The sequence below is a fragment of the Populus trichocarpa genome, chromosome 11 (assembly GCF_000002775.5).
Source record: "Populus trichocarpa isolate Nisqually-1 chromosome 11, P.trichocarpa_v4.1, whole genome shotgun sequence".
NCBI classification, from domain to species: Eukaryota; Viridiplantae; Streptophyta; class Magnoliopsida; order Malpighiales; family Salicaceae; genus Populus; species Populus trichocarpa.
In genome coordinates, this window is record NC_037295.2 from 8,978,333 (window position 1) to 9,003,467 (window position 25,135).

The following is a 25,135-nucleotide window of genomic DNA, read 5'->3' on the forward strand; positions in this document are numbered from 1 at the left end:
CATACTTAGGTTTGAAGGTCTACACGCATGGACTCTTCATTTTAAAGGCCTAAATGCATTCGCACACTCCTTTTGGTTTTTTTTTTGCATATTTATTTATTTTATATTGAGGTTAAATATAAACTTAAGAAATAAAATTTATCGAACCCATTTGAGTCTATGACTAACGTTTAACAAGTCAAATTTAAATTTAATAAGATTTTTTTTTGTTTAATGGATTTTTTGTCATTAAATTTTTGAAAAATACAATTTCACCATTTGTTCTCAATGATCTATTTTTTTTATTTAACTTAAAACTAAAATAATACAATTTCACCATTTGTTATCAATAATTTACTTTTGTTATCTTAGTCCCATGCGTCTGTCCTATTTTTTTTAAGAAAAAAAATATTTCATATATAAAAATTATCATGTATTTTTTTGTCATATAATTAAATAAAAAATAATCCATGGGATATTTTTTTATTATTAAACTTGATGATTTGTGTCACGAATTTGGTTTGTTGACTTAAGTTTACTTGAGTTTTTTTAATAGAGTGCTTCTTTTTAGTAGTTTTGTTCTTCAACATTAAGTTAAATGAGGATTGAGCTAAACCGATTTGTATTTTACAAGATTATCCTCGTAGGTTTACAAGTCAACCCGAGTTGACCGAGTTAAATTTAATATGTTTCCGTCTCAATATTAGATAAAAATATCATATAATATGCAACTGATTTTGAATTCATTGTTAAAATACATATATTTTTAGGATACATGTTAGCAATACCTAGACACTTCTTTTGGTGTTTGGAATAAATTTTTCTCTTACCCTTGGCATAACACGTGCCAATTTTATTATCGTTTTATTAAATAAAAAATTTATTCTAAAAAAAATTATTAGATAGAACCAGGTATATAATTAATGTTATGAGATTAAATATCTTTATTTATATTTATCTTTTTATTTTTTGAATTTGATCTTTATTTATCATTAACCACTTTTTAATGTGTTATTGATATAAATATTATTTAATTAAATAAAAAACTTATTCAAAGAAATAAAATTACTAAACATAATTAGGTATATAACTCGTGTTATAAGATTAAATATTTATATTTATATTTATATTTATTTTTTATTAATAATTTTTTTATATTTGTTGATGTGAATAATTTTGAATTTATTTAATTATGTGTAAATATAGTTATATTTTTAACTGAAAAATAAAATTATTCGTTAACAAAGTCATAATAAATTGCTTGAAAAAGCGGTTAAGAAACAAGAAGAAAACCAACCTTGAAAGAGAAAAAAGAAGGAAAGAAAAGCAAGGAGGCTCGTTTTTGACTTCGTGAGCAGAGGAAAGGACACGAATCCGAAAGAGGCTTTGGCTTATTACTCGTAAAATCAAACGTAGACAGGCAGAAGGCAGGCATCGCACATCCATATTTTTCCTTGTTCTTATCCTCCCTCTCTTATCTCTTTCTCTCTGTGTGCTTATCATTAGGGTTTATCATAACATATCTTTCCCTCCCCGCAATTCAACTAACTAACTAACAGGTTCGTTCGCACTCTATTCTTTATTTTTAGCTCTAAATTTCAATTGGGTTTATATGTTTTTGGCAATTATCCATTCAAAACTTAAAATTGAAATTCAGCATCTGTGGCTACTGTAACTGTTATGGATTAGTTTCTTTTTTGCTATTTTTTAATTAAAAATGGCTACTTTTTTATGTGTATTTGATGCATGCTGATATAATGTATAGTGAAGGCATTGATAAGTGCTTCCAGAGTAAATTTTTGTGATAATCAGTATAAAACTAGGATACTATGTGATGAATGAGATGTTTCTAAAATTGTTTCAGGTATTTCAATAATTATTGATAAGAAAGAAATGGTGGAGAGTGGAAAGCGGTCGCGTCCCCAAAGAGATTATGACGGGGATACTAATAATCAGAAGAGGCACAAAGATGATAAAGGTACTAATAATGATGGACTGATTGTTTATAGAATATTATGCCCTGACGGGGTAATTGGAAGTGTCATTGGTAAGAGTGGTAAAGTCATAAACTCCATAAGGCATGAGTCAAGGGCAAGAGTTAAGGTGGTGGACCCGTTTCCAGGTGCCAAGGATAGGATCATAACGATTTATTGCCATATCAAGGAGAAGGAAGATGTTGATGTTGATGATGATTTCAATCACACCAACCCTTTGTGTGCTGCACAGGATGCTCTTCTTAAAGTTCATGCTGCGATTTCTAATGCTGTTGCATCTCTTGGGGATTCTGACAAGAGACTGAGAGATAAGGAGGAATGCCAGATTCTTGTCCCAGCTAGCCAGTCTGCAAATATTATTGGCAAGGCTGGGGCAACTATAAAGAGACTGAGAAGCAAGACCAGGACCAGCATTAAAATCATTGCCAAAGATTCCACTGACCCAACTCACTCATGTGCTATGGACTTTGACAACTTTCTTCTGGTTAGTAAATGGAACTTTAATGTCCTTTCCATTTATTTGTTGAGGTTATTCATGTGGAATTTATCTGTTAAAACCTAATCAAATTCTAATTATTAGGTTCTAATTTGTCTGCAAGCATGGTTTTCTAAAAATATATGTGGATCCTTTTGCAATTGAACTTGTTTTTCCTTGGAGAAAAAGCCTAGCAGAAATCACAAACAAACTGGCATTTAAATGCTGTTAACTATAAGTCTCATTGAGGGCTTAAAAATTCTGGGTTCCCCTTGACTTACATTGTGAAATTCTAATACTGTTTTGTTTGTGTGAGTTGTCATTGATCCTAATGGAATCCAAACTCCCGAACTATTATTGCACATGATCTCTAGGCTGTATTAATAATTCTGCACTAAATCTTAAGATGACAGATAGAGGTTTCAACTGGGATTCTTTAGCTTGAGACTGATGTCTGTCTATTGGTAAGGATGGTTGCTTCAGTAAAGTTGTATTTTGTTTTCAAGTGAAGTTCCTGTTGATGCTTTCAAGTTTGTCAGTTTGTTATGTATGAGCTCTTTTCATTTTGTTGCACTTTTCATTAACATAGATGGAGAACCATAGTGTTTTTGGAACTGTGCAGCTTCTTTATCTTTTTTTTTTTTTCATCTGTGATGAAATAAATTGACATTTGATTTTTTGTTGCTTTTTCTTAAGAATGAGCAATGCATTTCCATGCTTTTCTCTAAAGGTTGATTTTTGAGGGGTTCAAGAGTTAATTTTTGTGTTATGATCAGATAACCGGCGAATCAGAAGCTGTGAAGAAAGCTTTGTTTGCAGTTTCTGCAATCATGTATAAGTTCAATCCAAAAGAAGAAATTCCCCTTGAGGCAACTGTACCAGAACCTCCTCCAAGCATCATTATACCATCAGATGTCCCTATTTATCAACCGGGTGGATTTTATCCAAATGCAGAACCAATTGTTTCTTCTAGATCTGTTCCACCAATCTTAGGTGCTACACATATACCAGAGCTTCAGGGTTATGGGGATATGGGGAGTTCTTGGCCCGTTTATACATCTACACTCCCTGTAGTTCCTAGTTTTGGCAATGTCTCTCGATATGAGGAGTTAATTATACGAGTATTATGCCCGTTTGACAAGATTGGGCGTGTCATTGGCAAGGGTGGGAGTACCATTAAAAGCATAAGACAGGCAAGTGGTGCTCGTATTGAGGTTGATGATACTAAGGCTGATCGGGATGAGTGTATCATTACAGTTACTGCAACTGAGGTATGGTGTTTCTCTTTGTTTATGATTTGTTTCTTTTGTGGTGATGCAGGAGTCCTGCTTTTTTCTGCATTGATTTACATAGAGATGCTGTTAAAGAGACTGTCAAATGCATATTTGATGTACTGCATTATAGAGTTGAATAATATATGAAAATTACTTAAATGGGATCACCAACCTGCACTTTTTATATGAGCAACTTAGTTAAATTGGATTGCAGTCTCTATAGCTGTCACACCCCTTTTCTAATTACTATGATATTTCATCTTGTTATGCTTTTAGTTAGCTAAGTAAACCCACCCTTCTAATTGCCTCTTATTGTTACCTAATCAATTAAATTTACCAGCCAAACATGCATTTATAGGTTAACATAACCTGCTGTCCATTACACAAACTTACAAGACATCTTATCTTTTCTAGTTCATTCATGTATGTTCTATATCTTTGTACATAGATGATACAATCCAAACAAGGTCAGATTCAGATTTTAGCGTAAAATTTTCAATTGTTCAGTTTTACGCTATCTAGCATAATTTTCAACTTGATTGTTGGATCGGGCTGAAATTTTCATAAGAGTTTTTAGACATATTGTTCTATGTTGGGGTAAAATTTCAGCTTACAAAACCTTATATAATAGTTCAACTAGTAACCCTAATGGACCAAAACTTGTGGGCTAATATTTACCTACTTACAATAAACCCAAAGTATGCTAACTAAGCCCAAACATGAAGAAAATAATAAAAACAACAAATCTGACACATAAACTAAAGCTGTTGCACCTAATTAAACAAAATATCCTAAGATAGATAAATTTCGTAGTTTAAATAATGTCATGAACGAAATTTTCATCCTAGAAACACTAGGATATTTGTTGCCACCTTTAGATATCTAAAATAAGCTAGGAAATTGATTGCTGAAGTTGCCTCCTCTTTAGTTTCTTTGTTTGTTTAGGATAATTAATTGTGTCTCTAAAAAATCCTCTTAAAGTATGGAAACCCTTGTTGTCTTTCTTTAACCTTCCTTATAGGATTAGGAAAGTCCCCAAAATAAATTAACCAATATGTCATTAGATACCATCGGCTCTTCTTTCCTTGTGTAGCTAGCTAGGATGAATAAGGTATCCTTATAAGAAAATGATTTTGGAACATCAATGAATCCTTGCCACACTTGAAAATTATGTTGTAGCCTATTAAAGATCCTTGCAGAAGTAGAAAATTACCAAAACAAGCTACCACATCCTTATAGGAAAAAAATCATTGCCAAATACGAAGTCCACAAGTCAAAGGGAAAAAATAACAGAATTCATACAACCTATTCTGACATATATCGCAAGGCCTTCCTGAGCTCTAATTGATTTGAAATTTTATCCCAACATAGAACAATGTCTAAAAACTTGTATGAAAATTTCAGCCCGATCCAATGGTCGAGTTGAAAGTTATGCTCGATAGCGTAAAACTGCACATTAGAAATTTTTACGTCAAAATCCGAATCTGACTTTACTTGGATCGTATCAATAAATGTTCTATTTAGCAATTACACATTAAAAGTGTCGATAAATTATATGTTACATAAGCATTTACATGTGTAATGACCCATACACAAACACTAATCTATGAAAGACAAAAACTAATCTATGAAAGATATAATTGCACCATTTAAATTAAACTTCAAGTTAGGACTCCAAAGACACTTTGTTTGGTAGCCTATTACCCAAGCCCTCTTTCAATCTCACTTTGATTCTCTGAAAATAGTTTATCAACTACTAATGAGATCACCTAGTGAATAATTTAAAAAATAAGCATGAGAAACTTCATAAGTTTTCAACATATATTCCTAACATCATATTGACATGATAGTTGCACAAGTAAACATGAATGACAATTGAATGTCCATATCTCATATCCATATACTACTCAATGGTAGCATATAGGCGGCCACAATCTCACGGAAAGCAAACTTTACTCTTTTTAGATATCATGTGCAATTATATCAACACAATATTTGGACTAAAACATATCCTTTTACTTTAAAAGAACACATTATACTTTAATCTTTCATAATCATACTCTTATTTATCAACTAATATGAAGTTTCCATTCAAAACTTAGGTCATATATATATATTCTGAAAATTCAGCAAACATTTAAAACAAATTCTCATACATAAAAATATCCAAAACAATAGATTTATGCATACTTATTAATTTAATCACTCACCTTAAGTTTTAGCCCTTTTTCCTTTACTTTCTTTCTTTACTTTCCTTTCTTTTCTAACCTCACAATCTATCTTTGGTTTTCTTTCTAACAATTCTATTGAATTTAAGCTCCAATACTTCACAATTTGTTCTTGGAATTATATGGTTTGGTAGTGTTAGTTTGTAGGATGGTGTTTAGCACTCTTTTAGGTTCAAGAAATGGAAGAAAAATATGTAGTTAGTATTGAAAATTTTGAAGGAGAGCACATCTCTACTGTCCTTTTGACACCTCACAAGCATGACCATGCAAAAATTGTCATACTTCACCACCTTAGTCATTGTCTTCTTCACCTACTTAATCATGCAAAATTTATCCTAGTTCACCTAGTTAAGTTGGTAAATGCATTTTAGTTCTTTGTCTTTTGGCCCTTAATTTTCTCTAATCTTACATTATTCTAAAGAAATCATCAATTATATAGTCAACGCAAATTTTGGGGTGTTACAATAATTCAATGTGGATATTAATTTTTGTCAAATGTGGCTGAGCTAATCAAATAGAATGATTTGTTTGTGCTTTCCAACACTAGTTTGTATACTCTTTTATTCTGTGAAAAGTGCTTTAATTTTGCAAAACTTGCTTAATTTTACCAATTCAACACATGATGTGTGGGCTTTAAGGTATGTGATGTCAATACACTTATCTTTCTCATGATATAAATCGGGTTTTAATTATCCATGTTTACCATTGGCAGTCTCCCGATGATTTGAAATCCATGGCAGTTGAAGCCATTTTATTGCTTCAAGGAAAGATTAATGATGAAGACGATGACACTGTTGGCTGTCGACTCCTTGTTCTGTCTAAAGTTATTGGGTGTATCATAGGAAAAGGTGGTTCAACTATAAACGAAATTCGAAAGAGAACTAATGCTGATGTCCGCATCTCAAAAGGGGCTAAGCCTAATTGTGCTGATAGTAATGATGAACTTGTTGAGGTCTGATTTGTAAACTTCGCTCAGTTTCTTGTTTTTCCTTTTTCCATTTGTAAATATTTTTTTTGGGTTGACCTTGTACCATAATAGGTGGTTGGGGAAGTTAGTAGCGTTAGAGATGCACTTGTCCAGATTGTTCTAAGGCTCAGAGATGATGTATTGAAAGAAAAGGATGGTGGTCTGAATTCTTTGGTTGGTACTGACTCTGTATACCCTGTTGGTGCTGGTCTTTCTATACCATCTATCCTGCCTTCTGTTCCACCAGTTGCTCCAATGGGTTATGATCAGAGGGCTGAAAGTGGAAGTGGATTGGGCCTGCTTTCATCAAGCAGCCTTTATGGATACGGATCCTTACCGGTATGTAGCTAGTGGTGAAATTTCTTTTCAACTTCTTTCATCAAAATAGCTGTTAGCTTTCTTTTCAAAGTTAGTATGGAGTTTTTGGACATTGGTTTAGGAGTTTAGGATTGGGACTATGCAGTTGATGGAGTATGTCCATTACTATGAGCTTAAGGGAATGATAGATAGATTCTTTAAGATGCTCAATCACTTTTATTTTTTTGCTTTACACTAAATGTTCCATCTCTAATTTTATTAAGCTTGTTGTTCAGTTTCAACAAGAGGATTCCACCCATGAGGCGTCAACCTCACAACACTAGAGGAAATCCACCTCTAAAAGTTGAAAATGAAATTCTTTTTTCTTATATAGAGACAATGAATTGCAACAATGATTCCTAAATTGTTATAAATTAATGAAGGATAAACATCTTTATTAAAATAAAATGCAAAAGTAGTCATAATAATTGTAAATTCCTATATCCCAAAATGAGAAGAAAATTATGAAACTAATAAAATTAGATGTAGAACTTAAATATTTCATTTTCTTGACTGCATCAATCATCCTCGAGCAGGAAAATAACAGCAAGGCAATTCTCAATGTAACTGCTGCAGAACACCCCCTCCTGCCCAGCCCCTGAATATGAGAAAGACATCCTTTCCCTCTCTAGCTTTGATATAATATTTTAACTCTTTTGTTGGATAGAAAAATATATCCTTGAAAACCCCAGCATTTCTCTTCATCTGGATACACATAAAAACATAAGTAAGAGCATATCATCACCTGATCTTACTGTCCTTCCATCTACTGAACCTCACATAAGAAATCATAAAAACATACCTGATACTCTGCATTGCTCATAACCTTTGACTCATTTCCAAAAGCAAATAACCCTACCAAAAATCTTACTGTATTGAAAAATGTGGGAAGAGATTATTGCCTAAGGGTGCATTTGGCGAGACTAGACTAAGCAGGACTAGATAGGATAAGAAGGGATAAGGTTGTATCATGGGGAAAGGTGGGGAAAACTCTGGTTTAAGATGGATAAAAACGTGTCTGAAGCTATGTGCACTGAACAGCAGTAAAAGTGGGGTTACCACATCAATGCTACCCAAATCTTTATCCCTCACAAGCATTAGGAATATCGCGTTTTGAGGCTTTGCTATTCATTTACTGAAGATTGCTGCACTTTTTAATGGTTTCTTTTTTCAACTTATTTTCTTTCTTCAATGGCATTCATGTTTTCCTGCTTTTTTTCCTTATTAGATGGTAGAAAATAGCTATGGTTCTCTGGCCTCGTATTCTTCATCTAAGCTGTATGCAGGGTTAGTACATTGTGCTCTTGAAATCCCAGAATTTTGTTTTCTTTGTCTTCTATACCATCCATGCAAACTGATTTTCTGCATTTATGCAGTTTTCCCCCACCCTCAACTCTTGAAATGTTAGTGCCTGCTAATGCAGTTGGCAAAGTGATGGGTAAAGGAGGTGCAAATATAGCCAACATCCGAAAGGTTTGTTCCTTTTTTCTTTTCTTCCTGGGTTTTTCCTAGGAGGATTTCAGTGAAGCACACTTGTATTTGATGAAAAGGGTGCATTAACTATTTTTAGGGATGGTACATTATGTGTCTTGCTTTAAATTAATAATGTGAGTGTGTGGTAGTTTCATTCCAGGTCATGGCGATTTATTTTAGTGGCAGATTATCTGGGGCCAACAATGAGTACATCTTGCTGGGGTTTGTTAAGTTAAAATCTATTGAACTATTCCACTCATGTAAGAGAGGAAGGAAGTCAGTTATCGCAGTGAATTATTGGATATGGTGTTTGGATTGTGAATACAGTTTGCCAACTCTCTAGATGCTTGCTGGCAGTATCACTAATACCTCTGCTCAGTTTTATTCCACCATGTTAGGTTGTTAGCAATCATCCACCTTGCTTTGCTTCCACCACATCATGTGTCTATTTGTTTTCTGGTGGCCACAGTATCTTTCGGAGACAACAGATTTATCAGTATGTAGTAACAATTCAGTGTTTTTGGAGAAGCAGTTTTGCATCCCACAAAAATTATTAAAGCTTCTTCTTGAGAAAAGCAGGGATGCAGTATGTGGCTGTCGTATATCCACATTTAATAGACCTGAAATTGCTAGTCAGCTAGTGTTGTGCAAGGATATTTTGTTATTGTCATGCTTATCATAATACAAGCATCTGATCTTTGTATTACTGCTCTTTAATCTAAAAAATTACAAATATGGGATGCAAAAGTTTTGAGTCTGTCTTAATATATGATTCTTTTCTAAAACTGTATTTTGTATTTACGTTAGTAATGTTCCAGAAAATATTTTGAAATCTGGTTGTATCAAATGCTTTTTCCCTCTATTATCTGCTTTGATTGGATGAAGTTCTCATGGACATCAATTGTTTTCTTTTCTATCTTTTGCGGTGTTTCAGATATCAGGAGCAATGATAGAAATCTCTGATGCCAATTCTGCAAGAGGTGATCGTATTGCTCGTATATCTGGCACGCTAGAGCAAAAACGGGCCGCTGAAAACTTGATCCAGGCATTTATTATGGCCACTTAAGCCTTGACAATGCTTCCTGATATTTGAAGGTGAATAGTAAAAATCTTGGAATTCTCTTCCCATCTTCCTCAAATGTTTCCTTAGCCGTGTTAGGTTTCGTCTGGAGTTGACTTCGTTTTCTAGGCTTCTACAGCTGAACTCTTCCAGTGTCTTATAACTGTGCCTATCAAGATCAAATGGGAAGATATGCAAGTGGCCATGGTTATAGGTTCCTGTTGTTGTTTGCTTGATCTATTCTTCCATCTGCAGATCTTAGAACATTGTAGGTTCTTTCCTTTCATTTTGTTTTACCAGGTCTTATCATTAAGTTGTGGGAAGTCCATCTTATTTCTGGCAATTTTTATACTCTAATTTTATTTCTACCCCAAGAATTAGTATCAGGAAACCATATTGCCAAACACAGAATGCATTTGTTGTTTTCTGGCCGTACAATCTCTTCTCTACTTATTTTAGGAGGGAGCTTTTCTACTGATGATGCAAGTGGTGCATGTTAGAACCCAAGGGGATAGCCTAGGTGAACCTAAGAGGGGGGTGAATTAGGTATGCAAGGTAAAGCTACAATTTAAAATTTTTTTATTTAATAACATACATTTCTAAGCACTCAAGCAAACGCGGAAGCAATTAACAATATAAATGCAATAATTAAATTGCCTGAATGGTTGGATTGTTTTGGTTACTATCCAATTTCATCATGTTTTTGTGTTTTAGTCATTTCTTGGTTTTCTTTGGTTCTTTAGGATTTGTTTTGGTTGTGGGGATATTACAAGTTGTCCTAAACAAGTCAGGTGCTATTTGGCAAAATTCCATTGCAAAATCTTGATTGGCGAAGTTGATAACTATTATATGTTCTTCGTTCTTGACCTTCGCGAATCCTTTCCTTGCTTGTTTAATGATTTCTTGAATGTTGTAAACCTATCTAAATCATCGCAATGTGTGTGTAACATATAATATACATATTCATATTTATATGGCATGAATTGTGTTTTACTTAACAATTAAAATAAAATTAATGCATATGGCACACAAGCATGTTTCATGTAGCATATTAGTATAGACTTATTAAATCATTTAAGCATTATAGCATGGCATTTAAAAGTTTCATGGCATATATCATGATTTATCAATATGGCATACATATATGCAAGAACATGGCATGCATTCATCAAAATTATATCAAATCAATGTTTATAATTGACATACAACATATTACTTAGTTAATAACATAAATATTCAATGTTTATGTTATCATCAAAACATAATGAAAAACTTCATTAAATCATCATCATCATCGTAGTCATAAGGCTAACAATGCATTTTTCATGAATATCTACTCAATTTCCCTCTGTTTTGTATTGATATTACAGCATCATATTACTCTTGCTTATGGAGCTCACACTTTATCTTCTTTTCTACATTTCATAATATCATGTCTTCTTCCTGTCTGTGAATTGCTGCATACTGCTTAGTTTCTGGGTTTTATTAACATTATAATTTGTATTTCTAGAAATCTAATCTCTATCAAAATCTTTCAGGGTTATTTTTTTTAAAAATCCATGTAAAATTTACCTCAAATATCATTTTTCCAGCTTTTAGGTCTCCATTGGATACAATCACATGAACATACTTTCTTTAACTGTTGTGTTTGATTGAACAATCACAGGGTTCCATACTTACCAATCAACTATTTATTTTGGAACAACTGGGTTTGTGCTTTTTCCAGCAGCTAGTTTTTCTATATCTTGTATTGAACTAGTTTCTTGGGTTATAGGCAACCACTGGTTTCTTTTTATGGTGATTCTTTACGCTGGGAATGTGGGTTGGTCCCTTTTTTTGTTCATAACACTACTCAAGCTTCACTAAGTTGGCGATGCTTGTTTCACCAATGGAAATACCTCCCATGTCCCTAAAACATCCTCCTGACGCTATACCAACTCTACTAAGATTGTTGGAACTTGGGAGTGGTGTGCTACCCATGTCCACAGTAGATTTCCACTGCAAACATGGGCCATATTTATTGCTACTGTTTACACAATGTTAAAATATTAAAATGCTCTTGGTTTAATCTATTAATCCAACCTTCTCCTCTTCCTTTTTACCCTATATTGTTGGTCACGTTAGAAAGTTCACAATCAGCTGATCTTATTCTAGTTCTTTGAATTGAAAATATCATAGGCCGGGTGCAATTTTCTGTGTGGTGGACTTTCCATTGAGGATTTACTACTTATCAATGCTTCTTTCACACAACAGCAATGTTTTATGTTTTTGGAACGAGGGCTTCTAGCCTGGTCACTCTAATTGCAGGGGCTCAGGCTTGAGTTCTCAATCACTTGACTTCATACAGTAGCACTTACTCTTTCATAGTGAAATCCAAAATAATGGTTTCTTTCACACAATGTTAAAATATGAATATGCTATCTTCGTTAATCTGAATAATCCACCCTTTGTCTGCTCCTTTCTGTTCCCATAGTATTGGCCAGGTCACATTATATTGTTGATGATCAAGTGATCTTATTCTAGTTCTTTTACATTGAAAATCTCTTGGGGGTATACATTCTAGTTCTTCTAGGTTTTTGTACTTGTCAAAGATCTGTTGAACAAATAATTCAAAAGCACTGTTTCCTTTTTGCTCGACAGTATTTTTATATGGTTGATCGTCATGCCCTTCTCTCTGTTGAAAATCCTTGTCAATATTCAAATGCCAAAATGTCTGTTGCTTGCCCTGTTCTGTTTCTCATGCATTAAAACTTGATACCTTCGAAGATGGTCTATGATGCTCAATCTGGTGAGTATGTAGTAGATAACGATGTTGTGGTTATGTTTCTGTGGTAGCAGAGTCAGGCGATTTGGATATGGTAATAATTTTGTACATGCATGTAGTTGTCTTGAAGACAAGTACATCAGACAATTTTGTATTCATTGATGGACAGATAATTTGTTGTGTACTGTTGTATAAAGACTATGGTAAACAGCTGCAATCTTTTAGAATTATGTCTTATTTGTGTTTGAAAAACAGGAGAAGTATCTTATATGGTAAGAGTAGAAGGGTAGCTTTATGACTTGAAGGAAAAACATTTGGCTCTCGCTTGATTGACCCTATAGTTGAAATTGAAGTCGGACAAGATAATGCGAATCATGTGATGTTCATACTGGTAGTTTCTTGCTGTTCAAATCGCCTGCAGCTTTCAAAAATTCGAACATGGTGGTTTAGATCCATCGACACTATTTATGTTTTATGTTAAATGGTTAGTAATTATGACTTTCAATTGCGAAATTGTTCTTGAGATTAACAGTTGCTGCCATGTTTCTAATTTAAAGTTAATTTAATATCAGTAGAACATTCATTTTTTTTTCTGTGGGAGCAATAAAGGAGTATCTGAAATTTAGGCTGTGCTCTTTTGAGTTGTTGAAAAGTGTTGATTGGTAAATCTTCCAAATTTTAGAAGGAAGTAGGGTCTAACGTGGTTACTTACTTTGGGTTTAGCCGTCTTGGTTTCCTTTTTAATAAGCCATTTGTTTATTAGTCATCTACGGCCAGCCTGCAAAACAGCATAAGAAATTATTTTTCGTAGAAGAGGAGAAAGTAATTTTGGTTACCAAAAATTATGTTATTAGCAAAACCATTATTTAGCTGTTAAGATAAAATAAATGAAAAGGTTTAAAATAAAAAGAACAGTTGATGAACATGCATCTTAATGTTTAATTAGTATTAATTATTATTTTTATTTATTAATTTATATATTTTTTAATTTATTTTATCTGAAAACATATTTATAATGTAAAACCTGGTTGGTTTTCAAGTCTAAACTAAAAGTATTAAAGATAGAGTCAAATGTTAAAATTCAAAATAAGGTATAAAATTATGATATATTGAGAGCTTCAATCGTGGGTGTTTCTGTAATATGTAAAGTAGTTACTGTAATGTTAGTATTACAAGATATATAGAGCACTAATAACTGTTGATGGAAATAAGTTACTGCAATGTTAGTATTACAACACTGTATGATGTAATCTGTATAAAATCTATTTTGAATTAAAATTTGCCAAATACATAATGCAATACACAATAGGTATAAAATAAAATCTCCCACTAGTAATGTCATGCTATTCTCTCATACGAAATCACAAATGAAAGATGAAGTTGAAAGAATCAAAGGAATAGAGTCCAATATTACAAGTTGTTTCAAAAAGAATAAATTAAAGAGACTTAACATTAGTCAGAGAGCTAATCTATGTATTACTCCATCTTATAACCTAACTGTTAGCATAATGAAAACAAACAAAGATCCTTTTGAATTAAAATTTGTCAAAAACATAATCCAATACACAACATGTATAAAATGAAATCCCCTACTAGTAATGTCATGTTATTCTCTCGTATGAAATCAGAAGTGGAAGTATAAGTTGAAAGGATCAAAGGAAGAGAGTCTAATATCACTAGCAATTTCAAAAAGGATAAATTAAAGAGATTTAAAATTAGTTAGAGAACTAATCTATGTATTTCTGTATCCTATAACCTAACTGTTAGCATACTGGAAACACGTGAAGATCCTTTTGAATTCAAATTTGTCAAAAACATAATAATACAAAATTCAAAATAAGGTATAAAATTATGATATATTGAGAGCTCCACTCACGGGTGTTTCTGCACTTTGTAAATTTGTTACTGCAATGTTAGTATTACAAGATACATAGAGCACTAATAACTGTTGCAAATTGGAAACAACAAGTTACTGCAATGTTAGTATTACAACACTTTATGATGTAATCCGTATAAATTCTATTTTGAATTGAAATTTGCCAAATACATAATGCAATACACAACATGTACAAAACAAAATTCCCCCTAGTAACGTTATGTTATTCTCTCACACGAAATCACAAGTGAAAGAATAAGTTGAAAGGATCAAAGGAAAAGAGTTCACTATTACAAGTTGTTTCAAAAAGGAAAAATTAAAGAGACTTAAAATTAGTCAGAGAATTAATCTATGTATTTCTGCATCTTATAACCTAACTCTTAGTATACTGAATACAAGCAACGATCCTTTTGAATTAAAATTTATCGAAAACATAATGCAATACACAATATGTATAAAATGAAATCCCCCACTAGTAATGTCATGCTTTTCTCTCGTATGAAATCACAAGTGGAAGATTAAATTGAAAGGATCAAAGGAAGAGAGTCCAATATTACAAGCTGTTTCAAAGAGGATAAATTAAAGAGACTTAAAATTATTTAGAGAACTAATCTATGTATTTCTCCATCCTATAACCTAACTGTTAGCTTACTGGAAACAGACGAAGATCCTTCTGAATTCAAATTTGTCAAAAACATAACAATAAAAAATTCAAAATAAGATATAAAATTATGATATATTGAGAGCTCCACTCGCTGGTGTTTTTGCACTTTGTAAAGTAGTTACTGCAATGTTAGTATTACAAGATACATAGAGCACTAATAATTGTTTCAAATTGAAGACAACAAGTTACTGCAATGTTAGTATTACAACACTATATGATGTAATCCGTATAAATTCTATTTTGAATTGAAATTTGCCAAATACATAATGCAATACACAACATGTATAAAATAAAATCCCCCACTAGTAACGTCATGTTATTCTCTTATATGAAATCACAAGTGAAAGATTAAGTTGAAAGGATCAAAGGAAAAGAGTCTAATATTACAAGTTGTTTGAAAAATGATAAATTAAAGAGACTTAAAATTAGTCAGAGTACTAATCTATGTATTTTTGCATCTTATAACCTAACTTTTAGCATACTGAAAACAAGCGAAGATCCTTTTGAATTAAAATTTATCAAAAACATAATGCAATACACAACATGTATAAGATGAAATCCCCCACTAGTAATGTCATGCTATTATCTCGTATGAAATCACAAGTGGAAGATTAAGTTGAAAGGATCAAAGGAAGAGAGTCCAATATTACAAGCTATTTCAAAGAGGATAAATTAAAGAGATTTAAAATTAGTTAGAGAACTAATCTATGTATTTCTGTATAACCTAACTGTTAGCATACTGGAAACAAGTGAAGATACTTTTGAATTCAAATTTGTCAAAATCATAACAATACAAAATTCAAAATAAGGTATAAAATTATGATATATTGAGAGTTGCAATCGCGGGTGTTTCTGCACTTTGTAAAGTAGTCAGAGTACTAATCTATGTATTTTTGCATCTTATAACCTAACTTTTAGCATACTGAAAACAAGCGAAGATCCTTTTGAATAAAAATTTATCAAAAACATAATGCAATACACAACATGTATAAGATGAAATCCCCCACTAGTATCGTCATGCTATTCTCTCATACGAAATCACAAGTGAAAGATTAAGTTGAAAGGATCAAAGGAAGAGAGTAAAATATTACAAGTTGTTTGAAAAAGGATAAATTAAAGAGACTTAAAATTAGTAAGAGAACTAATCTATGTATTTCTGCGTCTTATAACCTAACTGTTAGCATACTGAAAATAAGCGAAGATCCTTTTGAATTAAAATTTGTCAAAAACATAATGCAATACATAACATGTATAAGATGAAATCCCCCACTAGTAATGTCATGATATTCTGTCGTATGAAATCACAAGTGGAAGATTAAGTTGAAAGGATCAAAGGAAGAGAGTCCAATATTACAAGCTGTTTCAAAGAGGATAAATTAAAGAGACTTAAAATTAGTTAGAGAACTAATCAATGTATTTCTGTATAACCTAACTGTTAGCATACTGGAAACAAGTGAAGATCCTTTTGAATTCAAATTTGTCAAAATCATAACAATACAAAATTTAATCTACAATATATGTAAAATGTAATGCTTCCAGTAGTAACATTCAAAACCTAAATGAAAAACCCCCTGATTTCACATTTTAATCTGTAATAAACAGTCCCAGCCTCACTTATGAATAAAAAACTCTAAATGACCCAAACTGACACTTAATTAACCACAACCCAACTTCTAATAAACCTATTTGAGAAAACCTAGATACCTTCAATACGTGAGTTGCTCGCTTCTCTACCTTTCACATACTTCTTTGCCTTTCACTTCCTTCTTCTCTTAATAGGAGTTGATTGATTACATTTTCTAACTACATTTTGTTACTTGAGAACATTATTTAGAGTTTTGCTTACAAGTAAAGTTTCAAATCTCGGTTTTGAATATGTCTTGACTCTTTTGCAAACTAAGACACTAATATACAACTTTATTGAAGGGCAAGAAACTCAGTTATGCCCTTAATATACCTTAACTCATCTATTAACATACTTAATGAAATTTGTCCAATGAGGATCAATTTCAACCTTCCTTCGATTTTAAGCCATATCCAGAGTTATATAGCTCCAATTAAATTAAGGATAATTTCATTTGAAACAAAACACATATACCTAAAAGTTTTGTGAAGAAAACACTTCCAAATTATATCATTCTGGGGATCAATTTAAACAATCACAATAGCATCTATAATCTATCCAAATTTATGCCGGTTAAACTTTTACTCAGTTTGTGGCTTATATATAGAGTTATACAACTCCAATTAAATCAAGTCCAACTCCATTTGAAAGATAAAACACATACCTATAAGTTTTATGAACAACCTTATCATAAATGTTGTCATTTTCAAGTCTTATTCTCGTCTGGGAGTTCAATACCAAAACTGGCCAGCCTTATAGTATAGGTTTTCTCTTGGTGTTTTTTTTTTCGATTTTCTTTTCTATTTCCTTAGTTTTGTGTCCTTCCATTGCTACTTAACATGTTTTTTCAATCAAAATTCCATTATCAAACATTTATACAAACCTTAACACCAACATAATTCTAATTTCATCAAAACATGTATATATTCAATCAAGTTTCCTAAATTTTACAGAAATTAGTAACAACTTCAAAAAGAAATAAGTAATTAACCGTAGATTATATGTTTAAACCCAACGGTCATAATATATAACTCGAAGTCTTGCATAATATATCTTAAAATCCGAATGATTTAATAGTTAAATTAGACACGATTTCCTTTATACAACCGTACTAATTTGGAAATCAAGGTTTCTAGACCCTTACTGTTAAAGATGAACAATTTCTTCCTAGTGGCTTTATTTCCAATCTCCATCATTCATACATAATTAATGGATCTTATGAACCTCTCTTCTAATTTTTGTTACAATCCAATTATAGATGAATGAGAAACATGGTGCTAAAGTTGACTACTCAGAAGCAAGAAATCCCAACTTTGTACAATTTCACCTTGTTAATTGTAACTTTCAAAAGAGATTTAATATTGAAATACCCAACGGTCAGATTGTATATGAGGTTGAGTAGAACGCAATATCCAAAATTTGGATCGATCTAATGGTGAAAGGCGGTGCAATGAGCTTCGTAGCAGTGCTTGTCATGCTTTTATTTTATCTCCAGTTTCTTCTTTTTCTTCTTCTTAAGAATCCCTCACCTCACCTTCTAACTCTTTCACTCAAAAAAATTATCCATCTTCTTCTCAATATCTCCTAGTGTAGACTTCTTTTCACATATACACTAACTCACTCAAGGCTCTTCTTTGCAAGGACATGCAAGTGGTTTTGGTCAAGAGAATGAAAGAGATAATGGCCTAGGAGGCTGTTCTGGAAAACACATACTGGAAAAGGGAAGCATGTGTGTCTTGTTCCCATGTAATTATGTTCCCAACATATAATGCCTTAAGCCTTGTTTGATGACACCACAATTAATCTTCTCATTTTTTATGCACTAACCTGGTATTGGCATTTTATATTTGGGGCTTTCCAGAGCTCTTATTGTTCAGAAATGTAAACCCAAGATAAAAACATATGTCAGAAGACTCCTTGTCAAATTTTATCCCCATTCAATGGTCAGATTGAGAGATATTCTCAATACCATAAAATTAGACAAAACATCTAAAAGTAAAATATGGTTTATTGTTTACAATGAAGAACTAAAGAACTTGTTTACAATGACAAAGCACGTTGACTACAACAACCTGTCCTTTTCTTTTTCTTTAACACTTGAAGTTTTCATAATCAGCTTATTTATTCATCTGTATTGCCTTTTAGAGGTTTTCTAACCCTCAAATGTAACCCACCCGACCTCAATAAACTAAAGAAGATTGTCCTTGAAAGAATGACAATTTCTAATATTATGCCTCATTTCTCCATTATGATACTCAAATGTTTGGTCAGGCTCATTCTATTTTGGGTATGGTGGTCGGAATTGTTTTTATAAAATCAAAGTGATTTGTCCAATACTTTCCAATTCCTCAAACATCTTTTTCAAAGGCAAGGGAAGAGGTGGTAAGGTATTCATATTCTATTGTGGATGTCCATGTGGTTGCTTACTATTTTGACCAGTAGTTAGTTAATTTTGAGGGAATAAGGCAAATGTTGATGTTGGGAACTAGACATGAGGAGTGTCATTTTTTTGCCTTAGCCTCTCCACCTATTGTTCCACTATTTTCTTGGTTAATTTTGGTTAGATCCTAGTTAATGGACCTCATTGTCTTCTTTCTCTTTCTTAGTGGTAATTTTACCAGCTCTTATGACTTGCTCAATTCTCTCAGCCATTATTACAATGTTAGTGAAGTGCTAGGTTAGGGCATCTACTAGATGATCAAAATAAGGGTTTGTGAAAGTATTAGAAAATAGATTGATAATTTTTTTCTTAAGTAAGGGTAGATCAACTTGAGCATTTTCTCTCCACCATTAAGCATACTTTTAGAGTGATTAATGGCTTCCTTTCTCCAACACTAATAGACTAGATTTGTCTGGAGTCATGTCGATGTTAAACTTGTATTACTTAATGAAAGCATATATAAGATTCTTCCAACTTTGAATTTGTATATTATCCAACCTCATGTACCAGTTTAATGCAGCCTCACTCAAGCTATCTTGAAAGAAGTGCGTTAACAACTTTTTATCATGCACAACTTCTACCATCTTGTTGTAATAAAACTTGAGGTGAGTGGTAGGGCATTAAGTTCTGTTGTACTTTATAAACTTAGGTATATGAATTTTTTTTGGTACAACCACATATAGGACTAGACACATCTCGGCAGCTTGAACATGATCGTACAAGTCAACACCTTTGATAACCCTTACTCTTGCTTCTAACGCTGCAATCTTATCATGATCAATGTTTTCAAAGAATTTTATCTTGTGGGATTCATTGATGAATGCATGCACAGTTTTTAAAGCCAGTGTAGATATTGTTAACTACACAAATGTTGTATCACACCAGGGTTCCTAACCCTGTCCACCCATCCCTTTTTCAGGCTGAATTATTGCCCGAGTCTAAACAAAAGTCATAAGTCAATTCAACGAGCCTTCACCAAAGATTTCTTTAAGCATTTGCTTAAGCAAGTTAGTGATGTGGGCCATGCTAACCTTCAAGGAGTCCAACTCTTCTTAGAAGTGGGCATCATGATTAACACATTCATCATCTTCCATGTTTCTTTATCGAAGTCGGGTGTTGTAAACTATGCATATTTAAGTTTTTCGGGGATCTATATTTAAACTTGTATATGACATTTAAAATCCCAAAGTATGAATGCATGAATTCTTATGGATCCAAGTGTATGTACATATACATTAAATAAGGATTAACATTTTCAAAGAGCTAATTCATGACTTCTTTATTGAATACATGCAAAAATTCATAATCTGATGAATCTTAAAAGATCTTTCTCAAGTATTTATCTCGGTTAAATTCCATACACATTGTAAATTACAAAACAAAAAGGTGGGTCTAAACCCCTTTCATTTGAAAAAGACAAAATTGTTTTATGTGTGATAACTTCCCGACTTTGATCCTTAGGCAATTCCTAAGCTAGCTACATCATCTCAGATCATTGCCCGTATTTAGAAAAAATCATGGTTTTAGCTTACAAAATCCTACAGAGTTCAGGATTATTAATTAGGCCTGTCTTGATGCAAAATGAATTATTAGGTGGTTCATATCCTAAGAGCAAGTTCTAATCACTATATGAGGGGTAAGCTTACTACTTGGACTCAAAATGGTATATGATCTGCCCAGTAACCACCTCTGATGAAGGCAGTATGGGGATTTACAAGAAAATACATGAGTAGTATGTAAAAAAACACATGCTAAAATTAAATTACATAGACCAACAAAATAAATAGGATAACAAATAATTAAGCAAGCAATCAACAAAGCTCGATCCTACCAAACAAGTCCCCAATAGAGTTGTCATCTTATTGTGATGTGCACAACATCGAATGACATAACTGTCTCCTAGATTGAAAGGGGTTTTAGGTTGAATCATAAAACTATGAATTTATGTGTCTTTTACCAAAAGGTCCTTAGTCTTGAATTTCTTCAATATGACCCATAATTGATCTCCAAACTTTGATTTTCTTACAATTTTGTTCTAATTTCACCAATTGAGCTTGGAAAAAGCAAATATGGTCCTATAAAATTCTAATATTCTCAATTAAGCCAAAGTCAGGCTTTCAAACTTAATTTTTCATCAATTAAGTCCCTAATAAAATTAATTTGACTCATTAAAAGTCTAATTAAGTCCTTGCACTTAATTAAATTTTTTTTAATTTAACCTAAATTAATTCTTAAATTTAATTAAACCTTTAATTGGATCCATGATTAAATCAAATTGGTCTAATTAAGTCTTAAAACTTAATCTGTATGGAAATTCGTCCGATAATCATTTGATTTAATCTTAAATTTGCATTGTCTTTTAATCTTAAGCTCTTTGGGATACAATTGGGATCCTAATTTTGTCCAAAATCTCAGTTTGGTTCCTCAATGCGTTTAAAAGTTAAAACCCTTCTCATCCTAATCTAGCCAAGCTACAAGTGTTTTTTTTTTTGTTTTTTTTATTTTATTTTTATAAATTTTTTTTTAAGGAAGTCCAAAATTAGGTTATGACAGAGGGTATAAATCAACATTTAAATAGAAACAATTAAATTGAAAGGGTAAAAAACTTAAAAAGAAAGAAAGAAACGAGGTTAGGTGTTGGTGGGTCAGGCCCACACCACTGGCTTGAAGAAAAAACCCAGGTGCATGCTTGCTTTTTTCCCATTAGGAGCGAATGATGCGATGTGCGCTCCTTTTTCTTTTTATTTTTAGAGTGGGCAATAAATAACTTGTAGTGGTAGGTGATTTGCACTTACTATTTCAATTTTAAGTCACCTTTGATAACCTAAAAAGTTACGGTCCAAGATCTTGGACCCTAAAAACTTATTTTAGGTCATTTTTACCTGAAATTCACCTAAAAAACACCATAACCATTGTTGCACGTGTGCGGCGTTGCGATAATCATGCATCCCCCCGAAGCGGGATCTTCGTGGTGATGAATGGAAAGAACACAAAATTCTAGTTTCTTATCAGTAAAAATAGGATGAAGTCACCACCTAGTATTTTGATCACTATGAACCTTAACTGATCTTAGAGTTTGGATAAGGAGACTGATTGTGTATAGAGAGGATGTATCACCCTTAGTACACCTTACTTAAGGTAATCTGTATTGCTTTTTTGTTTGATATAAAATAATGTATTGTTGTATTTTCTAACCATTGGTATGTTTAAAATTTGATAAAAGTCATTTTCAGTAAGGAGATCTTTATCTTATCATCATACATGCATATATGCATACATGCATATATGCATACATACATATACATACGCCCTATGTATAAATTCGTAATCCTTAATATTCAAACAAACAAAATAATGTTTCTGGTATTTTTTCAAAATGTACGTCATGTTCTCATAAATTTCATAAACTAGTTATTAAATCTAAAAATGTATGTAAAGATATCAACAAAATTATTTTTCTTGAGTTTTTATATTTAAGGATGCTAAATCATGCTAAGTATTTTATTATTATTATTTATGCAAATATAGTTTTTATATTTAAGGATGCTAAATCATGCTAAGTATTTTATTGTTATTATTTTTATTTTTTTGAAAGACTTAGTCATATGCACATACAAACATATATTTTTTTGTATTTTTTTCAAAACAAAAGATTTTTATTTTTTATATATATTTTTCTCAAAATTTGAAGAAAAGTAAGAATATTTAATATCGGGTCTGTACCTTATAATATAAGTTTACAACTCAAATTAAATTAAATAATTGAAAAAACATACAAGGGACCCATAAATAAATTTTAAATGGTCTTGATTTTTTTAGATTTTTTTTTTGAAAATTATTTAAAGGTTTGTTTGATAAAATCACCAAAACTTCAGCAAAAAAATTTGTTAAAAATTCATTATGATATGTTGCCAAACACGTCCTAAAATAAAAAGAAAAATTGCATTTTTTCGTTGTAAAATTTTAGTTTATACGAACACAGCCTTGAGCCTTTGAAAGGCACAGCTGAATCACATGAATTGGGATTCATAACCCTGGCCCACGAACCACTGCCATCCTCCTCCTTTTATATATATGTGTGTGTGTGTGTGTGTGTAGTCTCTCCTAAATTAAACAAAAGCCTTATCTATGGAAAAAATAATAATAATAATAACCCATAATAATTAAAGCAAAGCCTGACCCCTAAAAAAAATAAATGCTCTCTCTTTGCTCTTGAAATATCAAAACGACTGAATTAATGAATCCATACATAGCTCATGCCCATAAACCATGAACATGTAGCAAACAAATCACAGCAAATTTAGAGTTTTTAAAGAGCACAAGAGTTATACCTATGTCACCAGGGGTAGCTTGGTGTGTCCATACTTGAACAAACACTGACCCGGTCTCTTTTTCCTTTTCTTCTCCTTCTGTTTCTCCTGGATTCCTTCACTTCTGCTGCTGTGATTGAGAAGAAAAGCCTCTGCTGTTTTTTTTGTTGAATCTCATGTTGTTGCTCACAATGCTCCTGCTACTGCTTGCTCACGGTGTAGAGAAGATGACGCTGCTGGAAGGATAAGCTTCCACAACTGCTATCAGGAGAAGCTGAGATAAAGGCTGACGGTGCTGCTGCTAGAAAGTAAGTGCTGGACTGCCGGTGGAGAGTAAGTACTAGACTGTTAAGGAGAACAGTTGCTTACAGGGGTTGTGCGGATCTATGGAGGATAGTCATTGTTGCTGGATGGAGAAGAAACCTTGGACAATCAGCTGGAGGCTCACGGTGCTTTAATGGAGAAAAGGAAGTCACGGTTCAGATGGAGAGGTCCGCTGTGGTGCTGAGGAGTGCATGGTTGGATTTGCTTGAGAAGGAGGAAGCTGCTGGCGGTAAAGATCTTCCACCGATACTCACGGTGCAGAAATCATTGCTGCTACTATGAAATGGCGTGACTGTGGAAGAATTGCTGCCGCTATTCTCTATGGAGCCTTGCTGATGAAAAACTGATTTTCTAGCTTTCCTTTTTGTTGTAAGGCTCTCCTTCATTAATTCCCTTTCCCCTTGCCGAGATGCTTGAGTTTTTTTATGGGGTTTTTATGGGAGAAATGATAAGGTTCTCGAGGGTGCAAGCTGGGTGAATCTCTTCCCTTGATCTTGGGAAGAGATCTGGGCTGTAGGTAAAAGGTCAAGGTGGTTATCTTTCTGGTTCTGCAGCTAGCATGGTGGTTACTCACATCTTCTATAAATTTCAGCAGTTCAGGGTGTGAGTTTGTTGTGATTTTTTCTTGAATCTTGAAGGCAAAGAAAGAGGATCTGGCAGTTAGAATTGTACAGGGATATCATGGTCATTAATATGAAGGTTACGAGGAGACTAGAAGAGGACAATTCAGGCATGTTTTTTTATGAGGTGTGATTGTGTTGAGTTATCGTGGTATTTAATTTTTTATTTTTCGAAGATAAAATAATGATTTTGATGATTTAACTATTGTGAAGTGGAATCATTACTATATTTTAGAAAACTTTTGGGGGTATTTGGATAAGAGGATGATGATCAGTGTGAAATATGGCCACTCGAATAACTTTTTTAGGTTAAAATAAAAAAAAAATTAAATAGTAACCGAACAATGCATTATTTATAATATATTTTTTTTTGTAAATAAGTGACCTGTTGTCTATATAACACTTTTTAATCTAGTCCCTACTCTTTTAATTTGTTTAATTAAGCCTTTAATTTAATCAAATCTTTGAGAATTTATTCAATTTCATCCTTGTAATGTTTCAATTAGATCCCTTGAATTTAGCATCCTTTTCAATTTAGTCATTGATTTTTAGATTATACAATTTGACCCCTATCAACCATCAAACTTTTAAATGTCTTTCAATTGAGCCATTGATTGCACTAATTTAGCATTTCAAAGTCTCAATTATGTCTCTAATCTTTCAATATTTGCAAATTAATTTGAATTAGATCTCCAAACTTGATTTA

At 32.5% G+C, this 25,135-nt stretch overlaps 1 protein-coding gene across 6 annotated transcripts; it reads left to right on the forward strand.

Annotated features, from left to right (window-relative positions):
* Positions 1 to 1,268: 1,268 nt before the first annotated feature.
* Positions 1,269 to 23,908, forward strand: LOC7495314 (KH domain-containing protein At4g18375). Of its 6 annotated transcripts, none has more exons than XM_052445265.1 (9): positions 1,276 to 1,538; positions 1,844 to 2,457; positions 3,225 to 3,719; positions 6,663 to 6,902; positions 6,990 to 7,256; positions 8,503 to 8,561; positions 8,651 to 8,747; positions 9,682 to 9,842; positions 23,708 to 23,908. In XM_052445265.1, exons 2-8 carry the CDS (start codon positions 1,873 to 1,875, stop codon positions 9,811 to 9,813), a joined length of 1,875 nt encoding a protein of 624 aa, XP_052301225.1. In that variant the 5' UTR covers positions 1,276 to 1,538; positions 1,844 to 1,872; the 3' UTR covers positions 9,814 to 9,842; positions 23,708 to 23,908. The 6 variants fall into 6 exon arrangements, 5 of the variants coding, with proteins under 5 accessions (XP_024436632.2, XP_052301225.1, XP_002317286.4 ...); XM_002317250.4 differs by lacking the exon at positions 23,708 to 23,908 and adding an exon at positions 12,827 to 13,203; XM_052445266.1 differs by lacking the exon at positions 23,708 to 23,908 and having other exon boundaries at positions 1,294 to 1,406; positions 1,486 to 1,538; positions 9,682 to 12,808.
* Positions 23,909 to 25,135: the final 1,227 nt, after the last annotated feature.